Below are 19,806 nucleotides of genomic sequence, written 5' to 3'. Positions count from 1 at the left end.
GAGGCCTTCACACTACGGCGTCCCTCATAGCATGAGTTGCTTTGGGACGTTAACCCACGTAACCAATAAACGAAACTTAGGCCAGAACAAAATGCGAAAATCAAAGCTAGGCTTCCATAGGTGCAACCGTGAAGTATCTTGTAAAATGCATTCGAAAATATGGTACCAACGCGCAGCGCACCAAGGTCGCTCATATCACGTGATTCAAGGGCGCGTATCGCCGCTATCTTAGAAAAAACACGAGCCTTAAGCAATACTTGCCGCGAATTTTGTCGCGGCAGTTCCCGTTACAGGTGGTAACCGTGCTGTCCGTTTGAATGCAGAATGTAAAGATTTATACTAGACTAAAAGGAGCACAAACATGACGTTGGAGAAAGAAGGGCCGATTTAATGTTAATGTTCATTTTTATCTCAAATAAACATTAAAAAATTGTGTCGGGGTTTATGGGGCTTTAACGTTCCAAAGCGACTCCATTAATGAGGGACGTCGTAGTGAAGGGCTCGGGAAATCATCCGGAGGATTTTCTGTAAAGGGCTTCACCCTGCAAAGCATTGGGATTTATGGACAGTGAAGGAAAAATGGATTTCAAGCGAGTAGAAATAAGAAAGAGAAAGCTACCTGACTGGCGGCTAAAACCAAGAAAAGAGCGAAATTTCGCGAGTCATGGCTAGGTGGAGTTAGTCGCCGCCCCATTGGTTCAGCCTTATCCATCCATTCATCCTGAAGGGAAAGAAATAATCGCAGGGCTGTGTGAGCGCTTTAGTCTTCGCCAGCACCCTGCAGAGAGCACACCGCGTCTGCCATCGAATTCGATTCTCTTTGCGGCGATAGCGACCGCGTTTGCCTGTCGCGGCCTTCACTACCGGCGCCACCAACTGGTCGGCTCGATGTGTACTATGCCCGACCCAGCAAACGGAAGGCTGCTGCGGCTGAGCGCTGGGGGCGTTGGCGGTGTCAAATGGAGGCAGACCCGGTTTGTAGAGAACACCATTCATCGCTACGCGTGTTCCCTCTGTGGGGTGGTTTCCAGAAGCACACTGCTGCTGCCTTGCACGCACGCGCTTTGCATGGCCTGCAAGACCGGCATCTGCCAAGTTGACGCCGGAGGCCTTTGTCCTCTGGACCGGGAAGCCTTCGACTATGAAGAGTGCACGAAGATTCCTTTCCCCGAGAAGAAAATCGGCAGTCTTCAAGTAAGTGCGCAGTGCCTGATTGGCAGTTTACTTATAATTTAACTGTTCATTTACCAAAGCTGTCATGACAGCAGAGAAGCGTTGGCGTGCGGATGCCCACATTCTTTTACTGTTATATGCACGAAGCTTGTAACCATAACGCAAGATGCATAAGAAACACTATCTTATTAATTTCAGAGCGTTAGCTCTTCTGGTCGTGTTTCGAGCCTCCGAGTTATGCTGATTCCACGGATAGAATTCGTGATGGCGGCCTGCATAACAGCGACATTGTATTAGAGCGTTAAGCTCTACTTCTCTGGTTCCGGGTATCAGCGTTATGCGTTGTAAGTTATCACGCAAGTCATAATCTACTGGTTTCCATGGTTGCCGAGGTGCTTATATCATGGAATAAAATAACAGGCGGCAGCTTAAGGCTCGAGCACGGCAACTTGAAAGTTCATTGTTTGGTTCGGTTTATGGGGTTTAACGTCCCAAAGCGACTTAGGCTATGATAGACGCCGTAGTGGAGGGCTCTGGAAATTTCGACCAGCTGGGGTTCTTTAACGTGCACTGACATCGCACAGTACACGGGCCTCTAGAAAGTTCGTCGTGTCGATCCAGTATATATATATCCGTGTCTGGCAGGCGCCAAAGTCGGGCCACTTAGTCCCGACATTCGTGTAAAATTTGTGGGCCAACAGTTTGTCGCTGTATGTTCCGAATGGTGTCACACAATTCAGCTTTTCGTCCAGCGTAAATTTACTAGATAATTTAGAGCATAGCTTGCGGCAAGATTCGAACCGGTGACTTATGTCCCCCTAATTCCACGTCTTTACGAATCTTCATATGAACATTGCAGCTCAACCGTTTGCCGCAGAATGTTCAGGGTCGTGGCATACGATTTCGTGTTTCGTGCAGCATAAACTTACAAGTTAGACTAGCTCGTGGCAGGGATTCGAACCGGCTGCCTATGTTACGTGTTTTTACACTCGATATTCTATCGCCGTCTCAGCATCGGCTTTCGTTTTTTTCATTGCAAGTCGGTTGCCTGCAAGCTTTGGGTTGTAGCAGTGTTCCTACAAGTGGGTGGCTTTGCACCCACGTTATTCGAGCCGCCATCTAGCGAATAGGACTACAGTGAAAGGCAGCGCGCTTACCTGGTTCGTTTATCGCTGCAGGCTTCAGTGTTTGAAGCTCAGCGTGCTTCAGCATCATTGCAAACGTGACGTCTAGTGCAGTCCATATGTGCATCGGTTCATTAATTTACTGCAATTTCCGGTCCACAGTTCGCACGCGGTGTACAGACAGTAGGCATCAATTCTGACTGAAAAACAAAAACTGTTTACTTGATTGCCTGCATCCGGTAGATAAAACAGTTGCACGTTTTGTGCTATCACTTTTTGTGCTATCACTTTTTGTGCTATCACTTTTTGTGCTATCACTTTTTGTGCTATCACTTTTTGTGCTATCACTTTTTGTGCTATCACTTTTTGTGCTAGAACGTTTTGTGCTATTCTGAGTAATAACGAAAAAATATAATGCTGCGTAGTGCGCAATTTATATCCCCCCTCCTCCCCCTCCCCCCCTTTAAAAGGCAAATTTGCATTTCTAGGTGTACATCCAACGTGCTGCATACCGAACTCGACTGTAATCTGTTTCTAGCCACATGCGGCACTACTGATTGGTGCTTATAACGGTAAGCTCTATGTTCAAATTGGAAGGTTTTATCTTGCTTCATAACTAGCGTTAACTTCAGTTCATCATGGTCGTTTATTGAACCCTAAAAGGGCCATGACATGGTTGTTCTTCAGACTAAAGTTTTATACTTTTCAGTAAATAATACAAGAGCCTGAGATTCAATTGACTGTAAGCGGTTTCTAGCCCCATGTAGCACTACCGATTAGTGCGCTACAGTAAGTTCTACGTACAAGCTGAGAAAAGTTTTCAATTTGAAAAATTTGAGTGTCCTGGACACGCTGTATATATCCCCCCCCCCCCCAACAAAATAAAAGCGACCGAAATTGATACCGGGAAACTCCTCTCACCGGCAGTGACCGCCATACTGAATACTCGCGTGCCGTCACAAGGGCGTACACAGAGCAGTGTCGTCTGCTGTCGTTTTTGCAATGCGCGCAACGAGGTCCTACTTGTGTGTGCGATCGAAATAGCAGTCGTTGCTGTGCGATGTCAGGGCACGTTAAAGAACCCCAGGTGGTCGAAATTTCCGGAGCCGTTTACTACGGCGTCCCTCAAAGCTTGAGTCGCTTTGGGACGTTAAACCCCAATAAACCAAACCAAACCAAACCCTCATATGAGTGCCTCGTGTCGCAATATCGACAACAGTAACTTAGATTTCCGTCGGGATAGCTAGGGTCCGGTCCCGCCAGGCAGATGCAACGCCGATCTACCCTCGGTGGGCTGTTCGGTACGCAGATAGATGCTGACGCTGACGCACCGGTCTGTCAAACTGGTCCGACGACGACGTCAGCATGACCAACTACCCCGTAACGCTGTAAAAGGTGTCCGTAACCGGACCAAAGAGCGTGCGATGAGGGACTAGTTGGCATGACATTCTGTACAGTTAAATATTTTAAAACTTAACCGGAAACCACGACCACATGCTAGCCAAGGCTACACACGAGACGTACGAGCACCAGCGAAGATGTGCTTTCATCGGGTGCCGGCGCATGGAAACAAACGGCGAGGCAAGCGACACGGGCAAAACACAGCCCGAAGGCGCTGCTCGTCGCTTGCCGCCGTCGCTAGGCCCGCGGCCGAGCGAAGGCATCACTCCCGGTGAGGCAACGGCCTAAGAAACTGCGCTGGTGCCTACCTTATGCCTGTAGAAAAAAAAATGGCAGTGGCTTAGCTGTGCTATGCCACGATATACGTAATGTGAGCGGCTAACTGCCAAGCGACAACCTCGGGGTCTTAGGAACTGAGGTTTTCCAGTCTTCTCCGCCGACTGGCAGAGGCTCGACACTCTTCAACTTCCATGAAGAGCCCATTGCATCAACCATATGCCCCGCGCGTTATAAACTCAAGGTGCGCCCTTACCGCGCATGCGCAGTAGCGGGCACAGCGGCAGTCGTAAACAGTGGCGGGCGCACGCAGCTCCAGCGCGTCTGCTGATACGATGACGTCACGCTTCTGGAAAGCGTCGACCGGCGGAGCGTCGGAGAGGAGCGCGCGCACCGGCGGCGGCGACGGCGGCCCCTTACAAAAATGACTTTTGAGCTTCAGTTGACGCCTTGTTGAGCTCCTGTTGAATCAACTGGAAGCCCACATGAACTCAATGTATGTTGAGCCTACTCAACACCTGCTACACGGAATTTTTGTTGAGCGTAGTCAAGAGATTTACTGTTGAGCAATTTCTGTTGAGCTTAAGTTGAATCATCTCAAGACAGCCGTTTCTAAGCCTAACTAAATGAAATAATTTCGACATGCATCTTGTAAACAGAACCTGATCACATTACACATATTAAGAACGCACGCAGCACCCGTTAAAACTCTCATAAACCGCTCAAAGTCATTTTCTTGCATAGAAAAAAGTGCAATATGCTCATTCAGGCATACCTACTTTGGATGATTCGTATGAGCTCTCATAAAAAAGGGCGCTTATTTATGCGTTATTTAAGTTGTTTATAAATGAATCAAGGTCGTCAAATAATAGACCGTTGCATATGAACTTCATTACTTCTACTACACATAAAATAAATAAATATGAATAGTAGTAACTGGCATAACTTTGCTGATCGGCAGTCTACAACCTGCGCAGGTCCGGACACCCCTGAGTAGGACTATATAAGTTCGAAGCCGAGGTTGCACTTAAGATCGTAAGATGAACTCTGTCAGTTCTTTCTATAGCCTCATGTGCAGTACTGTCCCATGCTCTTTATCTGATGGATGTGTAGGGCTAAGGTGTATGTATGTATATATATATATATATATATATATATATATATATATATTGATATGCATACGTGTTTGTGCGTATGTGTGGAGCACTACGTCACAGGGGATGACGGCTTCACGTTAACGAGAAATTGCAGCAATAAATATGAATATACCGCCGAAAATTGCATTGGTAGTCGGTCCATCTGGCGCAATACGAATGTATTCCCAGGATTTTTTTGCTTTTTTACCCCAGCCAAGATTCAGAATGGCGTGTTGATTCACTCCCGTAATTCCAACATGAATTCAACATGAACGCAAAGCAGAAATTTCATTGAGAATGCTCAACTCTAGCACAGTGGCCACTTTTCCAATGAGTTTCAACTCGGCCTCAACAATTCACTAACACTAGCCCATCCTGGTCACAACAAAAATTCAACATGGCGTGTTGAGTCTGCGCATGAGAACTTCAACACTGTCTCAAGAAGCATTTTTGTAAGGGGCGGCGGCGAGGGGGACGTTGAGCCTCTCGTGACGTCACGCGGCTGCCGCGTCTGCGCGGTATGGTCGGCGCAGAGGGCACGCGAAGCTCCTTCCATCCCGCGAAGTGTAGCTTACGCTACAAAAAGCGAAACGAGCCGCTGCGTTTCATATCTTCACACTTTAACAGTAATCGGCGATTAACTTTTGCCAGATTCTTAAATATCAGTCGGCGGCGTACTGCCGGCGTACTGTGAAGGGCCCGATAGCGAGTACGTAGAATATGTGCGTGCGATTTCGGCGATTGCGAAGAACGATTTCACAAGCCTTGGCGCATGCAAATGGCCATCCAGCGTAGTTCTGGCTACAGTAACCTCGAACCGACGATTGCTTACATCGCAGGATGCGCGTACAATACTGGAGAAGTGCCGATGTAGCCCTGTCTTCAGAGCTTACGCGGAAGCTAGGCAGCCGGCAGCAGTCATCGCCGTGCGCTGTCCTCAAAAATATTTGAGCTGTTTTCATTAATCCAAATGGTCGCCGAAAGATTTTCTAAATAAAGTGAAAAAAAAATCAACAATTTGTGACATCGGAGGAAGCAGATGCAATTAGGCGGAAGCGGCACGGTGTAATGCGAAGTGTTTGCTAAAAATGATCGCATCAGTGGCGCTTATCGTAGCGTGCGCAGGAGTGAAACTACAAATAATTGAGAGTAGATATTTAAGATAGGGAGAGCCCATCTTACTTTTTATGGCAGGAAAACGGAGAGTACTGTTTGTCTGAAAATACTGCGGCGAAGCGCGACGACAACACAAGAAAGAAAAAGGCAACTCAAGTGTACACTACCAGCTGTGTACTCGATGAAAATGGACATATTTATAACCCTCACTCACCATGTCACAACGCTGTCTCAGCACAGCCAGTAACAAGTAATCTGCAAGTGCCAAGGCTAAATAGTTTGGTTTATGGGGTTTAACGTCCCAAAGCGACTAAGGCTATGAGAGACGCCGTAGTGGAGGGCTCCGGAAATTTCGACCACCTGGGGTTCTTTAACGCGCACTGACATCGCACAGTACACGGGTCTCTCGAATTTCTCCTCCAAAGAAATTCAACCACCGCCGCCGGGATTGAACCCGCGTCTTTTCGGTCAGCAGCCGAGCACCATAACCACTGAGCCGTCGCGGCGGCGACAAGGCTAAATAAAAATCGCAGAACGCTTCTTCCCTGCACTTAAAGCACTAGCTTATAACAAGCGTTACAAAAAAATAAAGATAATTAGTAAATAAATTTATTTTTTAAAGGCTGAGTAATTGTTACGTCCAATTCAAGATTGAACTTGTGTTTTCGCACGCCAACTCGGTATAACATACGTCCAACCACCACCCAATTTTTTCTTACGTTTTTGGTGGTCTGGTCTAGTAACCGCATTTTTTTTGTAGTAGTAGTTTTGAGGCGTGCTTTTGTTTCACCCTGCCTTTGTTTCACCTCCAGGTTTATTGCTGGAACGACGTCCATGGCTGCCAGTACGTGGGTTCCCTGCCAAGTGTGCTCCGACACTACGAGGACGAATGCGCCTTCCATGCAGTCGAGTGCCCGCGCTGTGGCAACAGTGTTGCGCATGTGGCCTTAGCGACGCACTACGTGAACGGATGCAGCGACGCCGACCGCGCTGTTTCCACAACCGACAATCCGGACTCAAGAGGCGACCGCGTCTTTCGAACAAATGATGTCATCGCCACCCTGGAGGAATTCAAGGCGCTCCTTAGGGAACCGTTCCAGAACCAGCTGCCCGCAATGGAGAGCCAGGTTAACCGACTCTCAGAGGACATGGCAAACCACGCTGTCCTCATGCGGGAAATCGTGGAAACACTCAGAAGTACGAATGGTAGTTTGAACTACGGGCGCACACAACCTGCCGAAGGACCTTCAGTGGCAGTGAGGGAACAGGTACAGTCGCAGCCCGAAGACCTCACCCCTCAACTGAGTGTCGGATCTAACGAAGAAGAGCGCGCAGAGGGCGAAGCACCTTTGGAGTGGAGTTTGGAGAAGAGGCACATCCTGCGAAGACTGGAAGTGTTGACCGGCCAATCACTCGCTTACCTCGAAGACGGGTACCAGACAGCTCTGCAGCATGTGAAGCGGCCTGTTGCTTGGTGGGAAGACGTTCCTGATTCGTGCTGTAGCGATATTGACGAAGTCTTACATGTCTACTCTTTTGAGAGAAGTCGTGGAGAGAATAGGCGCGTCCTTTACTCCTTGAAAGTTAAAAATGCTCGCGGCCTTTACACCCAGACTCCTGAGTTTAAAACGGTCCTGACAGTGAACAAGTGGCACTGGAAAGACGTTTACCTCAGAGTCGCTGTGGGGGCGTGTGTTGAATTCTTGGACCTCCGTTTTAGCTTTGAAGGTGCCCTCGATATTTCTCGTTTGGCGTCACATGTGGAGGGCGTGAAAATCTGGAATAAAGAAAGAAGTAAGAGTGTTTGTTTCTTGGAAGAGATAGACGTTTCAGAGCTGCTTGCTGAGGGATGGCAGCAAGAATTCTTCCGCAGTTGGTCACACCTCGAATCGAATGGCTTCACCAGTGAGAGCGAGATCATCTTCGATGTCTTTGTGGTGGACACTTAACACCTATGACCTCGTTAGCACTATATCCACTATCGATACCTTGAACAACTTGGAACCGTATATGTTTACAAATATTTGTGTTACGTCGGGATTATAGAGTTATTTACGCGTGATTGTGCATGTTACGAATTTGTCACGTGCGAGGGTCAGCGGGTGACGAATGTATCAAGGGTCCTGCCCCTAAATATCTTCAGCCATCGCTGCATGCTGGAAGAAAAGCAAATAAAGGCAAAGTATTCTGCAAGAACTACTAGAGACAGAGAGCGCGCAAGTCATTTCACCGGCTAGCGTCTTTTTATTGTTTAATGTACAAATAAATCGTAATTATGGTCTATCATTACGGCTTGAGGACTTATTCACGAGTTTTCATTTCACTGTAAAATATCGCTTCTGTTCTTTCTCTTCATCAGTGTGTTGGTGTGCCCAGAGGCTTTCTAGTGTTGTGTTCTCTCCGCCTTTATGATATTTCTCTTTTGTATTTCGAGTATTTCGAGGCTTTGAAGGCGTTCTCGCTTCCAAGGCTGGTTACCGGTGCATCAGCTCGCCTTGAATTACGCTATCATAGAAGGAAATAGCCTTTTGTGTATGCTTTTATAAATTGTGCCCGTTTATTTAATTATTCTGACCAATGTGACTGCATCTTTTTTCCTCTTGATGATGGTTTTTGCTCTTGTGTTTTAGTGTGTGTTTAAGGTTACGTTTTAGTCCTGACACTGCTTTTGCTACGAGCGTTTGACTCTGCTTTCGATATGATCTTTCTTGAGCAAATGCATCCCGACTGTGGCGGTTCGGCCTCGGCTTCTTGTGTCTCTGATATACTGGCATGTGCGCGTACGTATCACGTGGTTTCCTTTGACCACGTCATTTTCCATACTGTTGGTGGATGCGCGGTCGGATTTTGCGTTCCCGCGTTTCGTCAAGTGATGTTCTTACCTTGTACAGATTCCGGTCTGTTTGCTGCATGCAATAAAGCAGACATCATTGTCAGTGCTGCTCATATCTTCTGTTTCTTCGTCGCTCTTTTTTAGGGCTGCTTATTTTTCTGGATGAGTTACAACTAGCCCACAAGAAGATATTAATACAGCTTGAGATAATACAATTGTTCTTTCACGCTAATGGTGGCTGCGGTGAGGAGCCTTATTCGCGAGGACCAGGAAAAGAAACTCGCGGAACGCCTGAGAGCGCTCCGTTGTGGCTGAGGGGGTTCGGCGCTCTGCTGTTGACTGGTCACGGGCTCCATCGAGCACGCATCGACCGTACATCGATGGAGGTGAACTAAAAAAGCGCCTGTTTTCTGAGCGATGTCTGCGCACGTAATTAATCCCAGGGGGGTCTAAATGTATCCGGAGCCACTGCTACGGCGACTCTCAAAGCCAATGAGTCTCTCCGGGACGATAAACGCCACAATTTACTACCATACAAAGAAACCACGCTTTAAAAGCACGACGATGAAGGCAAATCCTGCCATGCCAAATTGCCTCCTGTGCTGCCCTCATTTTCAACTTACTTTACTGTTTTTTAGCAGCAGCCAACAGCCACTGAAACCAAGGGGTACAGGAGATTTTTTTTTTAATTCATATATTTATTTTGTGGTGTTGATCAATTTAGAATATTACTGAATATACTATCGCTTAAAGCTAATTGATTAGAAAAGCAGAAGAAAAAACAATCACATGCCGCCGGTGGGATCTGAACCCACGACCTCCGAATTACGCGTCCGGTGCTCTACCTCTGAGCTACGGCGACGGCTGTCAGACCTTCTGCTTTCGGGGGTAGTTATGTTTACAAGCAACCTAACCTTGAGAGTGTTCATCAGCGCCACCCACGTTCATGAACACTCTCAAGGTTAGGTTACTTGTAAACATAAATACCCGCGAAAGCAGAAGGTTTGACAGCCGTCGCCGTAGCTCAGAGGTAGAGCACCGGACGCTTAATTCGGAGGTCGTGGGTTCGGATCCCACCGGCGGCATGTGGTTGTTTTTTCTTCTGCTTTTCTATCAATTAGCTTTAAGCGATAACCTATTCAGTAATATTCTAAATTGATCAACACCACAAAATAAATATATCAATTAAAAAAAATCTCCTGTGCCCCTTGGTTTCTGTGGCTGGTGGCTTCTGCTATATTTATAACGAGCCCCTCCTTCCCTTGCTTGCTTGTTTACTGTTTTTTAGTCATTTATTCACCTATATATTGGTGCACGACCATGAAAACTGCCCTGAAATCAGATTAAAGCTGCCAGCTTTTGATCGAGGCTGTAAGGTTACATCACTTCATGTACGATAATAGCTTTCAAAGCCCAAGCAGACGACAAACAGATCATTCCTGCTGCTTCCACCTACGCCGCCACCGCGAAAGCAGACGGCAAAAAGAACCCGTGGCTCATGGTCGCGTGACACCAGAGTGATTAGCTAAGATGGATCAACGGCTGCACGGGCAGCCGGTGAATAGATGGCATGATGATTGTCTTGCCGTGAATACCCTAGCTTTCACCTGGTAATTACTTCCACAATAGTGCGGACGAAACTGAAAAATCTGTATCAACGACCTCATCATACAAACTTTCACAGTCCATATTTTCAAGTAAATATCACCCAATATATAATATTGGAAAAGTTATCAGAATCTAGCCGTCTAGTTATGAGCCGTCTTGATCGTGGTAAGAACAGAAAACTACGACAACGGTCTGTAGTGTTCATCTTACCAGCATCGACGCAGGCGTTCATATCAAGGCTAGACAAAACGTCATTCTTCCTGACTGATAAGCTAATCCACCAGGTGCACTGATAATGATGTTTTTGATAAAGAAGGATTCGAACAAAATTATTTAACCGTGACCGTCTTGCCTTTCAGATCAATAATGAAGTGCATAAGAGGCGCCAAAATAGCTTTCATGGGACATTAATTCGCACATAAGTCTGGAGGGCGATTACTACGCCTGCTATGAGCTCTGCTTGAGTTGAATAAAAACGGCTTCCCTGCTTCCAGAATATTGGTGCGGAATCACTGAGCTCTTTATGACTTACGCTGCTTTCAATAAGAGTGGCGCAGCAACCTAAGGGGCGCTATCCTTTGGTAATGGTACTGTAGTGTAGCCAGGTATGCAGGGGAACTCACCTTACTTTATCCAGGTCTCCATTACAGCAGTAAGATCATATTGTAGAGAGGAAGGCTAGAAGCTGCCAGAAAGAAAGAGGACAGGAGGTAAAGAAACGAATACGACACCATGGGCGCAGCATTGTTTCTGTTTCTCTCTTCGTCGAAAATGAATCAGCTAGCAGCAAGAATGTTCTTCTAAATGGAATGTACACGTGCACTAATGTCGTTTAAATTTTCATTTATAGATTAGATATTGCAATGAAAACGGAAGGGTTATCGCTTTCCTGCCACTGGGCGTTGACTCCTTCTACTGAAGAAAGCCGTGATTCTGGATTAGCTGAGCGAAATCAACGTCACTGATAACACGCAGCACACGCGAGTGTTCCGTCTTTCGCATCAAGATTTCGCTGTCTGACTGCTTCGTGAAATTCTGGTGTGTTTTTTTTTCTTTTTTGGCATTCAACGCTTTACACTGTCAGACCTTGCAACAGTGACAGCGACCACGCGGGCAGTTACCGATACCCAACCCTTCACTCTGCCATGCACTGCACCATGTCGGACGCTAAAACAGGAACGCTGCTGCGGGTGAGTGCCGGAGATTTCATCGGCTTCAAATGGCGGCTAACCCGATCAACCAAGCAAACATTGCATCCTTACGCGTGCTCCTTGTGCGGTCTGATTCCCGAAAGCACCGTGCTACTACCTTGCTGCCACTCTCTTTGCGAAACCTGCAAGAAGGGTAGTGTCCAAGATGGCGTCGGCGGTGTCTGTCCTCTGGACCAGGAACGCTTCGACGAAAATGTGTGCCCGAACATTCCTCTGCCGCCGAATGAAGTCCAGAACCTGAAGGTGAGTCTGCTGCGCCTAATAATTTCTTTCCTTATGATTAAACGTTTCATTTACGAAGCATGTATTCATACGAGCATGAGTCTGAAGGTGTGTTTGTGCGCGGCGTAAATTCTTTTACCCTAATGTGTACGATGCCTGCAGCCGTAGCGTAGAGTACCTCCGAAGCCTTTTCTTAATTTTTCGCCTGTCACGTCGGATAATTAGGCACTGCTCGAGGTTCGAGCTTCGTTAAACAGCGCTTTTGCGACATACTGGTGGCTTGAACCCACGTTATAGCGGCCGCAATGTTGGCGAACAGGTCCACTGTGAAAGTCTGCGCGCAAGTTTTATTCGCTTAACAACTGCTACTCCTATGCACTTTGTGGCAATTGCGCTTGGTTCAGCATAGTGGTGCGCGTAATGTCCTGTGGGATTCATCTATTGATCGATTCATTCACCTATTTTGTTTCTTGTGCAAATTCCGGGTATCTAATGTGTGCGCGACAGTGAGCCATAGAAAGACAATGAAAGGTACTTGGGCAGGACTTCTCTGTTTCTACAGTTTTAAAACATCGTCAGGTCATTTTCGGTGCTTAATTTTGAGCCCGATTTTGGTTCTTTTTTTTGGTTAATATTATTTTTGGCGGATGAATTACTGCCATCCTTCAGCGCATAGGTTTTATCCCTGCGCGGTCAACACTAATGAGGGTTTGTTTTTTCTTTGTGTTAGCGGTTGCTTTCCCAGTAATTAACTCAGAAATAGTGATACTTATTGAAGTGCAGCGAAAGGCCGCATTACCGCTCCCACAAAATCAGAGGTTGAACCTCAGAAATATGCCTGCGAATCGGCAACGTCGCCAGATTTGGTGGTACCTGCGTGTATGCCGAGGAAGTTGACAAATCCAGAATTACGATGATTAAAAACATGAACTGCAGTCACAGCAGCGTAACCCTCTGCAAGGGGTAATTCGTACGTTGGCTCCTAAGCCCGGAGTTATGGAGGTGTACTTGAAGCAAATCAATTCAGAATATCGCATTCCCTGACCTACATAAAGCTGCGCTGTTCTGACTGTTTCCCTAGAACAGTGCAAGATTGGAATTCGTTACCGGAATCTGTTTTTTCCTCGCAAATTTTTTCTGATGCGTTAAATCGTCTACTTACCTGCTAATATTGCTTATATGTATGTTTTGTACCCGTGTGCTGCTAATATTGTATAACTTTATTCTTTTAGTTTTTTTCTTTTAGTATCCGTGCGCTCCCAACATTCTATAAGTTTATTCTTTTGGTTTTATTCTTTTGGTATCCTTGTGCAGCTAATATTGAATAATTTTATTCTATTCGTTACGTAACAATCTAAGTTCACCCCTGCTTGGGCCAAGCACTGGCCTTCAGTATTATGAAATAAATAAATAAATAAACTTGCGTATGTCATTCGTTTATGTCACAACGCTGTCTCAGCACAGCCAGTAACAAGTAATCTGCAAGTGACAAGGCTAAATAAAAATCGCAGAACTCTTCTTCCCTCCACTTAAAGCACTAGCTTATAACAAGCGTTACGAAATAATAAAGAAGATAAGAAATAAATAAATTTATTTTTGTAAAGGCTCAGTAGTTGTGACGTCCAATTCAAGATTGAACATGCGTTTTCGCATGCCAACTCGGTTTGACTACGTCAAACCACTACCCAATTTTTTCTTACGTTTTTGGTGGTCTCGTCTAGCAACCGCATTTTTGTTTGTAGTAGTTTTGAGGCGTGCTTTTGTTTCTCACTGCCTTTGTTTCACCTCCAGGTTTATTGCTGGAACGACGTCCATGGCTGCCAGTACGTGGGTTCCCTGCCAAGTGTGCTCCGACACTACGAGGACGAATGCGCCTTCCATGCAGTCGAGTGCCCGCGCTGTGGAAACAGTGTTGTGCATGTGGCCTTAGCGACGCACTACGTGAACGGATGCAGTGACGCCGCCCGCGCTATTTCCACAACCGACAATCTGCACTCAAGAGGCGACCGCGTCTTGAGAACAAATGACGTCATCGCCTCCCTGGAGGAATTCAAGGCGTTCCTTATGGAACCGTTCCAGAACCAGCTGCCCGCAATGGAGAGCCAGGTTAACCGACTCTCAGAGGACATGGCAAACCACGCTGTCCTCATGCGGGAAATCGTGGAAACACTCAGAAGTACGAATGGTAGTTTTAACTACGGGCGCACACAACCTTCTGAAGGACCTTCAGTGGCAGTACGGGAACAGGTACAGTCGCAGCCCGAAGACCTCACCCCTGAACTGAGTGTCGGATCTAACGAAGAAGAGCGCGCAGAGGGCGAAGCACCTTTGGAGTGGAGCTTTGAGAAGAGGCACATCCTGCGAAGACTGGAAGTGTTGGCCAGCCAATCACTCGCTTACCTCGAAGACGGGTACCAGACAGCTGTGCAGCATGTGAAGCGGCCTGTTGCTTGGTGGGAAGACGTTCCTGATTCGTGCTGTAGCGATATCGACGAAGTCTTACATGTCTACTCTTTTGAGAGAAGTCGTGGAGAGAATAGGCGCGTCATTTACTCCTTGAAAGTTAAAAATGCTCGCGGCCTTTACACCCAGACACCTGAGTTTAAAACGCTCCTCACAGTGAACAAGTGGCACTGGAAAGACGTTTACCTCAGAGTCGCTGTGGGGGCGTGTGATGAATTGTTAGTCCTCCGTTTTAGCTTTGAAGGTACCCTCGATATGTCTCGTTTGGCGTCACAAGTGGAGGGCGTGAAAATCTGGAATAAAGACCGAAATAAGAGTGTTTGTTTCTTGGAAGAGGTAGACGTTCGAGAGCTGCTTGCTGAGGGATGGCAGCAAGAATTCTTCCACAGTTGGTGACACCTCGAATCGAATGGCTTTACCAGTGAGAGCGAGATCAGCTTCGATGTCTTCGTGGTGGACACTTAACACCTATGACCTCGTTAGCACTATATCCACAATCGATGTCTTGAACAACGTGTAACCGTATATGTTTACAAATATTTGTGTTACGTCGGGATTATAGAGTTATTTACGCGTGCTTGTGCATGTGCTTGTGCGTAACTTACGAATATGCCACGTGCGAGGGTCAGCTGGCGACGAATGTATCAACAGTCCTGCCCCTAAACATTTTCAGCCGTCGCTACATGCTGGAAGAAAAGCAAATAGAGGCAAAGTATTCTGCAAGAACTACTCCAGACAGAGAGCGCGCGAGTTGTTTCACCTGCTAGCGTCTTTTTATTCTGTTTTATGTACACATAAATCGTAATTATGGCCTATCATTACGGCTTGAGGACTTCGTCACGAGTTTTCATTTCACTGTAAAATATCGCTTCTGTTCTGTCTCTTCATCAGAGTGTTGGTGTGCCCAGTGGCTTTCTAGAGTTGTTCTCTCCGCCTTTATGATATTTCTCTTTTGTATTCCGAGTATTTCGAGGCTTTGAAGGCGTTCTCGCTTCCAAGGCCGGTTACCAGTGCATCAGCTCGCCTTCAATTACGCTATCATAGAAGGAAATAGCCTTTTGTGTATGCTTTTATAAATTGGGCCCGTTTATTTTATCATTCTAACCAATGTGACTGCATCTTTTTTCCTCTTGATGATGGTTTTGCTCTTGTGTTTTAGTGTGTTTTTAAGGTTACGTTTTAGTCCTGACACAGCTTTTGCTACGAGCGTTTGACTCTGCTTTTGATATCTTTCTTGAGCAAATATATCCCGACTGCGGCGGTTCGGCCTCGGCTTCCTGTGTGTCTGATATTCTGGCAAGTGCGCGTGCGTATCACGTGGTTTCCTTTGACCACGTCATTTTTCATACTGTTGGTGGATGCGCGGTCGGATTTTGCGTTCCCGCGTTTTGTCAAGTGATGTTCTTACCTTGTACAGATTCCGGTCAGTTCGCTGCAATAAACCAGACATCATTGTCAGCACTGCTCCTATCTTCTATTTCTTCGTCGCTCTTTTTTAGGGCTGCTTACTGTTTCTCGATGAATTACCAACTATTCCACAAGAAGATATTAATACATCTTGAGACAATACAATCGTTTTTTCACGCTAATGGTGGCTGCGGTGAGGAGCCTTATTGGAGAAGACCAGGTAAAGAAACTCGAGGAACGCCTGAGAAGTGGCACTCCGTTGTGGCCGATTGGGTTTGGCGTTCTGCTGTTGACTGGTCACGGGTTCCATCGAGGACGCATTGACCGTACATCGATGTAGGTGAAGTAAAAAATCGCCTGTTTTCTGAGCGATGTCTGCGCCCGTAATTAATCCCAGGGTGTCTAAATGCATCCGTAGCCACTGTTACGGCGTCTCTCAGAGCCAGTGAGTCTCTCCGGGACGATAAACGCCACAATTTACAGTCATACAAAAAAAAACTCTTTAAAGGACGTATATGAACGCAAATAATGCCATGCCAAATTGGTTCCTGTGCTGCCCTCGTTTTGAACTTACTTTACTGTTTTTTATTCGCCTACTATATAGTGGTGCATTACCATGAAAACTGCCAAGAAATCAGGTCTCAGCTGCCAGCTTTTGATCGGGGCTGTAATGTTACATCACTTCATCTACTATAATAGCTTTCAAAGCTCAAGCAGACGACAAACAGATTTACCCGCGCTGCTTCCGCCTATGCCGGAGCCGCGCCCGCAGACGGCAAAAAGAAACCGTGACTCAAGTTCACGTGGTACCAGAGCGATTGGCTACGCTGGTTCAACGGCTGCACGGGCAGGCGGTGAATAAATGACACGCTGATTGTTGTGCCATGAATACCCTAGCTTTCACCTCCTAATTACTTGCGTAATAGTGCGGACGAAACTGAAAATTCTGCATCAACGACGTCATCATACAATCTTGCACAGTCCATATTTTCAAGTAAATATCCAGCATTTGCTTAGTATGACCGATATGTAATACTGGAAAAGTTGTGAGAATCTACCCATCTACTTATGAGCCCTCTTGTTTGTAGTAAGAACAGAAAAGTTCAACAATAGTCAGTAGTGTTCATCTTACCAGCATGGGCGCAGGCGTTCATATCAAGGCTAGACAAAATGTCATTGTTACTGACTGATAAGCTAATCCAACAGGTGCATTGATAATGACGTTTTTGATAAGGAAGGATTCGAACAAAATTATATAACCGTGACCGTCTTGCCTTTCAGATCATTAATGAAGTGACCGCCTATTACTAGTAGGTCCTTCAAGACATAACAGGCACCAAAATAATTTTGATATGGGACATGAAATGGCTCGTACACGAGTTTGGCAGGCGATTACTACGCCTACTATGAGCTCTGTCTTAAGCTGAATAAAAACGGCTTCTGTGCTTTCAGAACTTTGGTGCGGAATCACTGAGCTCTTTACGAATTTAAATAAGAGTGGCGCGGCAACCTGGAGGGGCGCTGTCTTTTGGTAATGGCGTGGTTGTGCAGGCAGGAATGCAGGGGAACTCACCTTACTTTATCCAGGTTTTTGTTGCCAGTGGTATGCGGACAGTGTTGGTTGTATTCTAAGCCGATCGAGCAGCATTGTCAGCTAAGGCGTTACCAACAATGCCGCTATGGCCTGGTACCCATTGACAAGAGCTGACGCAGCAAGGCACCTTCAACTCCTCGTCCGAAACCTGACTGTAACGTCGTGGTCTGCCCCTGGAGGTTGGACACCCCGCTCGCACCACTTCAACCTCTTGCTTCAACATCATATACCATTCGGCCTCCCCCGCGGTGATACTACGGTTGGTTTGGTTGGTTTATGGGGTTTAACGTCCCAAACCGACTAAGGCTATGAGAGACGCCGTAGTGGAGGGCTCCGGAAATTTCGACCACCTGGGGTTCTTTAACGTGTACTGACATCGCACAGTACACGGGCCTCTAGAATTTCTCCTCCAAAGAAATTCAACCGCCGCGACTGAGAACTACGCTCTTGTGCCGCCTGTGGCTGGGAGTGGCGTTCACAAACGCCTATTCCCATCTCATCGCAATGGCAGACTCTCCAGCGTGTGACCAGTGCGGTTGTGATGAAACGATCGGACACCTCCTCTGTGACCGCCGTCGTTTTAAGCGAGAGCGCGGTTTCCTAATTGCTACTCTCTACCGCTTGGACTCGTGTCCTTTAACAGAGTCCAAGGTTCTGGAGCCTTGGACACAACCTTCCTCACAAAGGAAAGCGGTGAAAGCGCTCCTGAGATTTTTAAGGGACTCGGGGTTGTATTCCCGTCTATAATCTTTAAGTTTTCAGTGCGCGCCTTCTGTCCCCCTGACATAGTGGTCACTGGACACTTAGAAAACTCATTGCATTGCTGCTCTTTTTCCTTTTTTTCTCTTTGTTCCCCTCCCCAAGTGTAGGGTAGCCAACTAGGCATCGCCTGGTTAACCTCCCTGCCTTTCCGTCCTTTTGTTTCTTTCTTATTTTTTTTTCATGTTGTAGAGAGGAAGGCTAGGAACTGCTCAAAAGGAAGAGGACAGGAGGTTGCGAAAAGAATGCGACAGCAAGGACGCAGCATTCTCTCTATTTATCTCCAAAATGAATCTAATAGCCCGCAAGAATGTTCTGCCAAGTCAAAAGACTGTTGCCATAAATGTACTCGTGCACTTGGCTGGACTAGCTGAACGAAATAAATGTCACAGATAACACGCAGCACACGCGAGTCTCTGCCTTTCGCATCAAGATTTCGCTGTCTGATTGAAAGAGCGGGTATCGACGCCTAACGACACATATCTCTATCCACCATCTGCTTTGAAAAGGATGACCAGCAGTGGCTACGCGGCTAACTAGAATTTAACACGGGCTTCATACCGAAGTGGTGTTAATGCGACTTGCTTGAAGAAACCACCGGGCTGGAGGTGAATCGATTTCAGTGAATAACTCTTCGTTCAGAAAATTTGTTCCCTTTATTATTACGAAAACGTGGCGGGCCCGAGCGACATGAATATAAACAAAACACTAGCGACTTTCTTGCTTGCGCGAAAAGCGAGCACAGAAGGAAGGCATCGTGTGCGTATATAAGAAGAGTTTATTACTGCGTCAAGTAGCACTGAAGGAAGCCGTTCTTTGCGTATAAAAGAAGTGCTTATTTCTGTGTCAAGCAGCTGCGCCGAAGTTGCATCATCACCTTACCACCAAGCTGGCTTCGCCGAATGCACTCAATTTGCTTGAGATGAGGCATCTGCCATCGACTACGATGGGTGAGAAGTGATAGCGTGGACCATTTCTCTAATGAAAGGTGGTAAGGGGTGTATATCCAGCCGTGCATCAATCACTGCAAGTAAGCACAGGTTCTGCAGTGTCGGTGCCAAGTGCAACACTTGGAGATCCGTCAGCGCCCTTCGCTCCTCAGGAACCTGCCTCTCATCCTGGTTGGGTGCCGGCCCAAAGCCACCGAAGATAAACACTCTTTCACCCATCACTGAGCAGCCATGCCAGGACCTGGCAGACGGTGGTGAGCCACATGGCTTCACTTCGTTCCAACGCGACGTCACGGGGGCGTACTTGTGCATACGAGGGGGTACCCAAAAGAAACCGGACTAATTTTTTGAATCGGCACAGCTTCTGTGGTACCGCGTTTTGTCGCTAGGAGCGCATAGAACGAACATTTCTGAGTCAGTAAGCCGAGTGCCGTCGCTGAAGGAGGTCAGACTAGTTTAGGCAGAGTTTTAGAGTGACGACTGTTTAGTGTGAGTGTCGTTTTTGCAATGGCTGATGTTCGTGAACAGCATGC

The 19,806-nt window shown here is 46.8% G+C and overlaps 1 protein-coding gene across 1 annotated transcript; it reads left to right on the top strand.

Annotated features, from left to right (window-relative positions):
- Nucleotides 1-793: 793 nt before the first annotated feature.
- LOC149335120 (uncharacterized) lies at nt 794-8,175 on the top strand. Its single transcript, XM_089553883.1, has 3 exons — nt 794-1,194; nt 7,039-7,700; nt 8,100-8,175. The coding sequence occupies exons 1-3, from the start codon at nt 889-891 to the stop codon at nt 8,173-8,175; spliced, it is 1,044 nt and encodes a 347-aa protein (XP_089410009.1). The 5' UTR covers nt 794-888.
- The last annotated feature ends 11,631 nt before the right edge of the window (nt 8,176-19,806 follow it).

This window comes from Amblyomma mixtum, chromosome 7 (genome assembly GCF_055824585.1).
Source record: "Amblyomma mixtum isolate Tamu chromosome 7, ASM5582458v1, whole genome shotgun sequence".
NCBI lineage: Eukaryota > Metazoa > Arthropoda > Arachnida > Ixodida > Ixodidae > Amblyomma > Amblyomma mixtum.
Note: the sequence above shows the minus strand (reverse complement) of the source record. Positions and strands in the feature narration are given on the sequence as shown.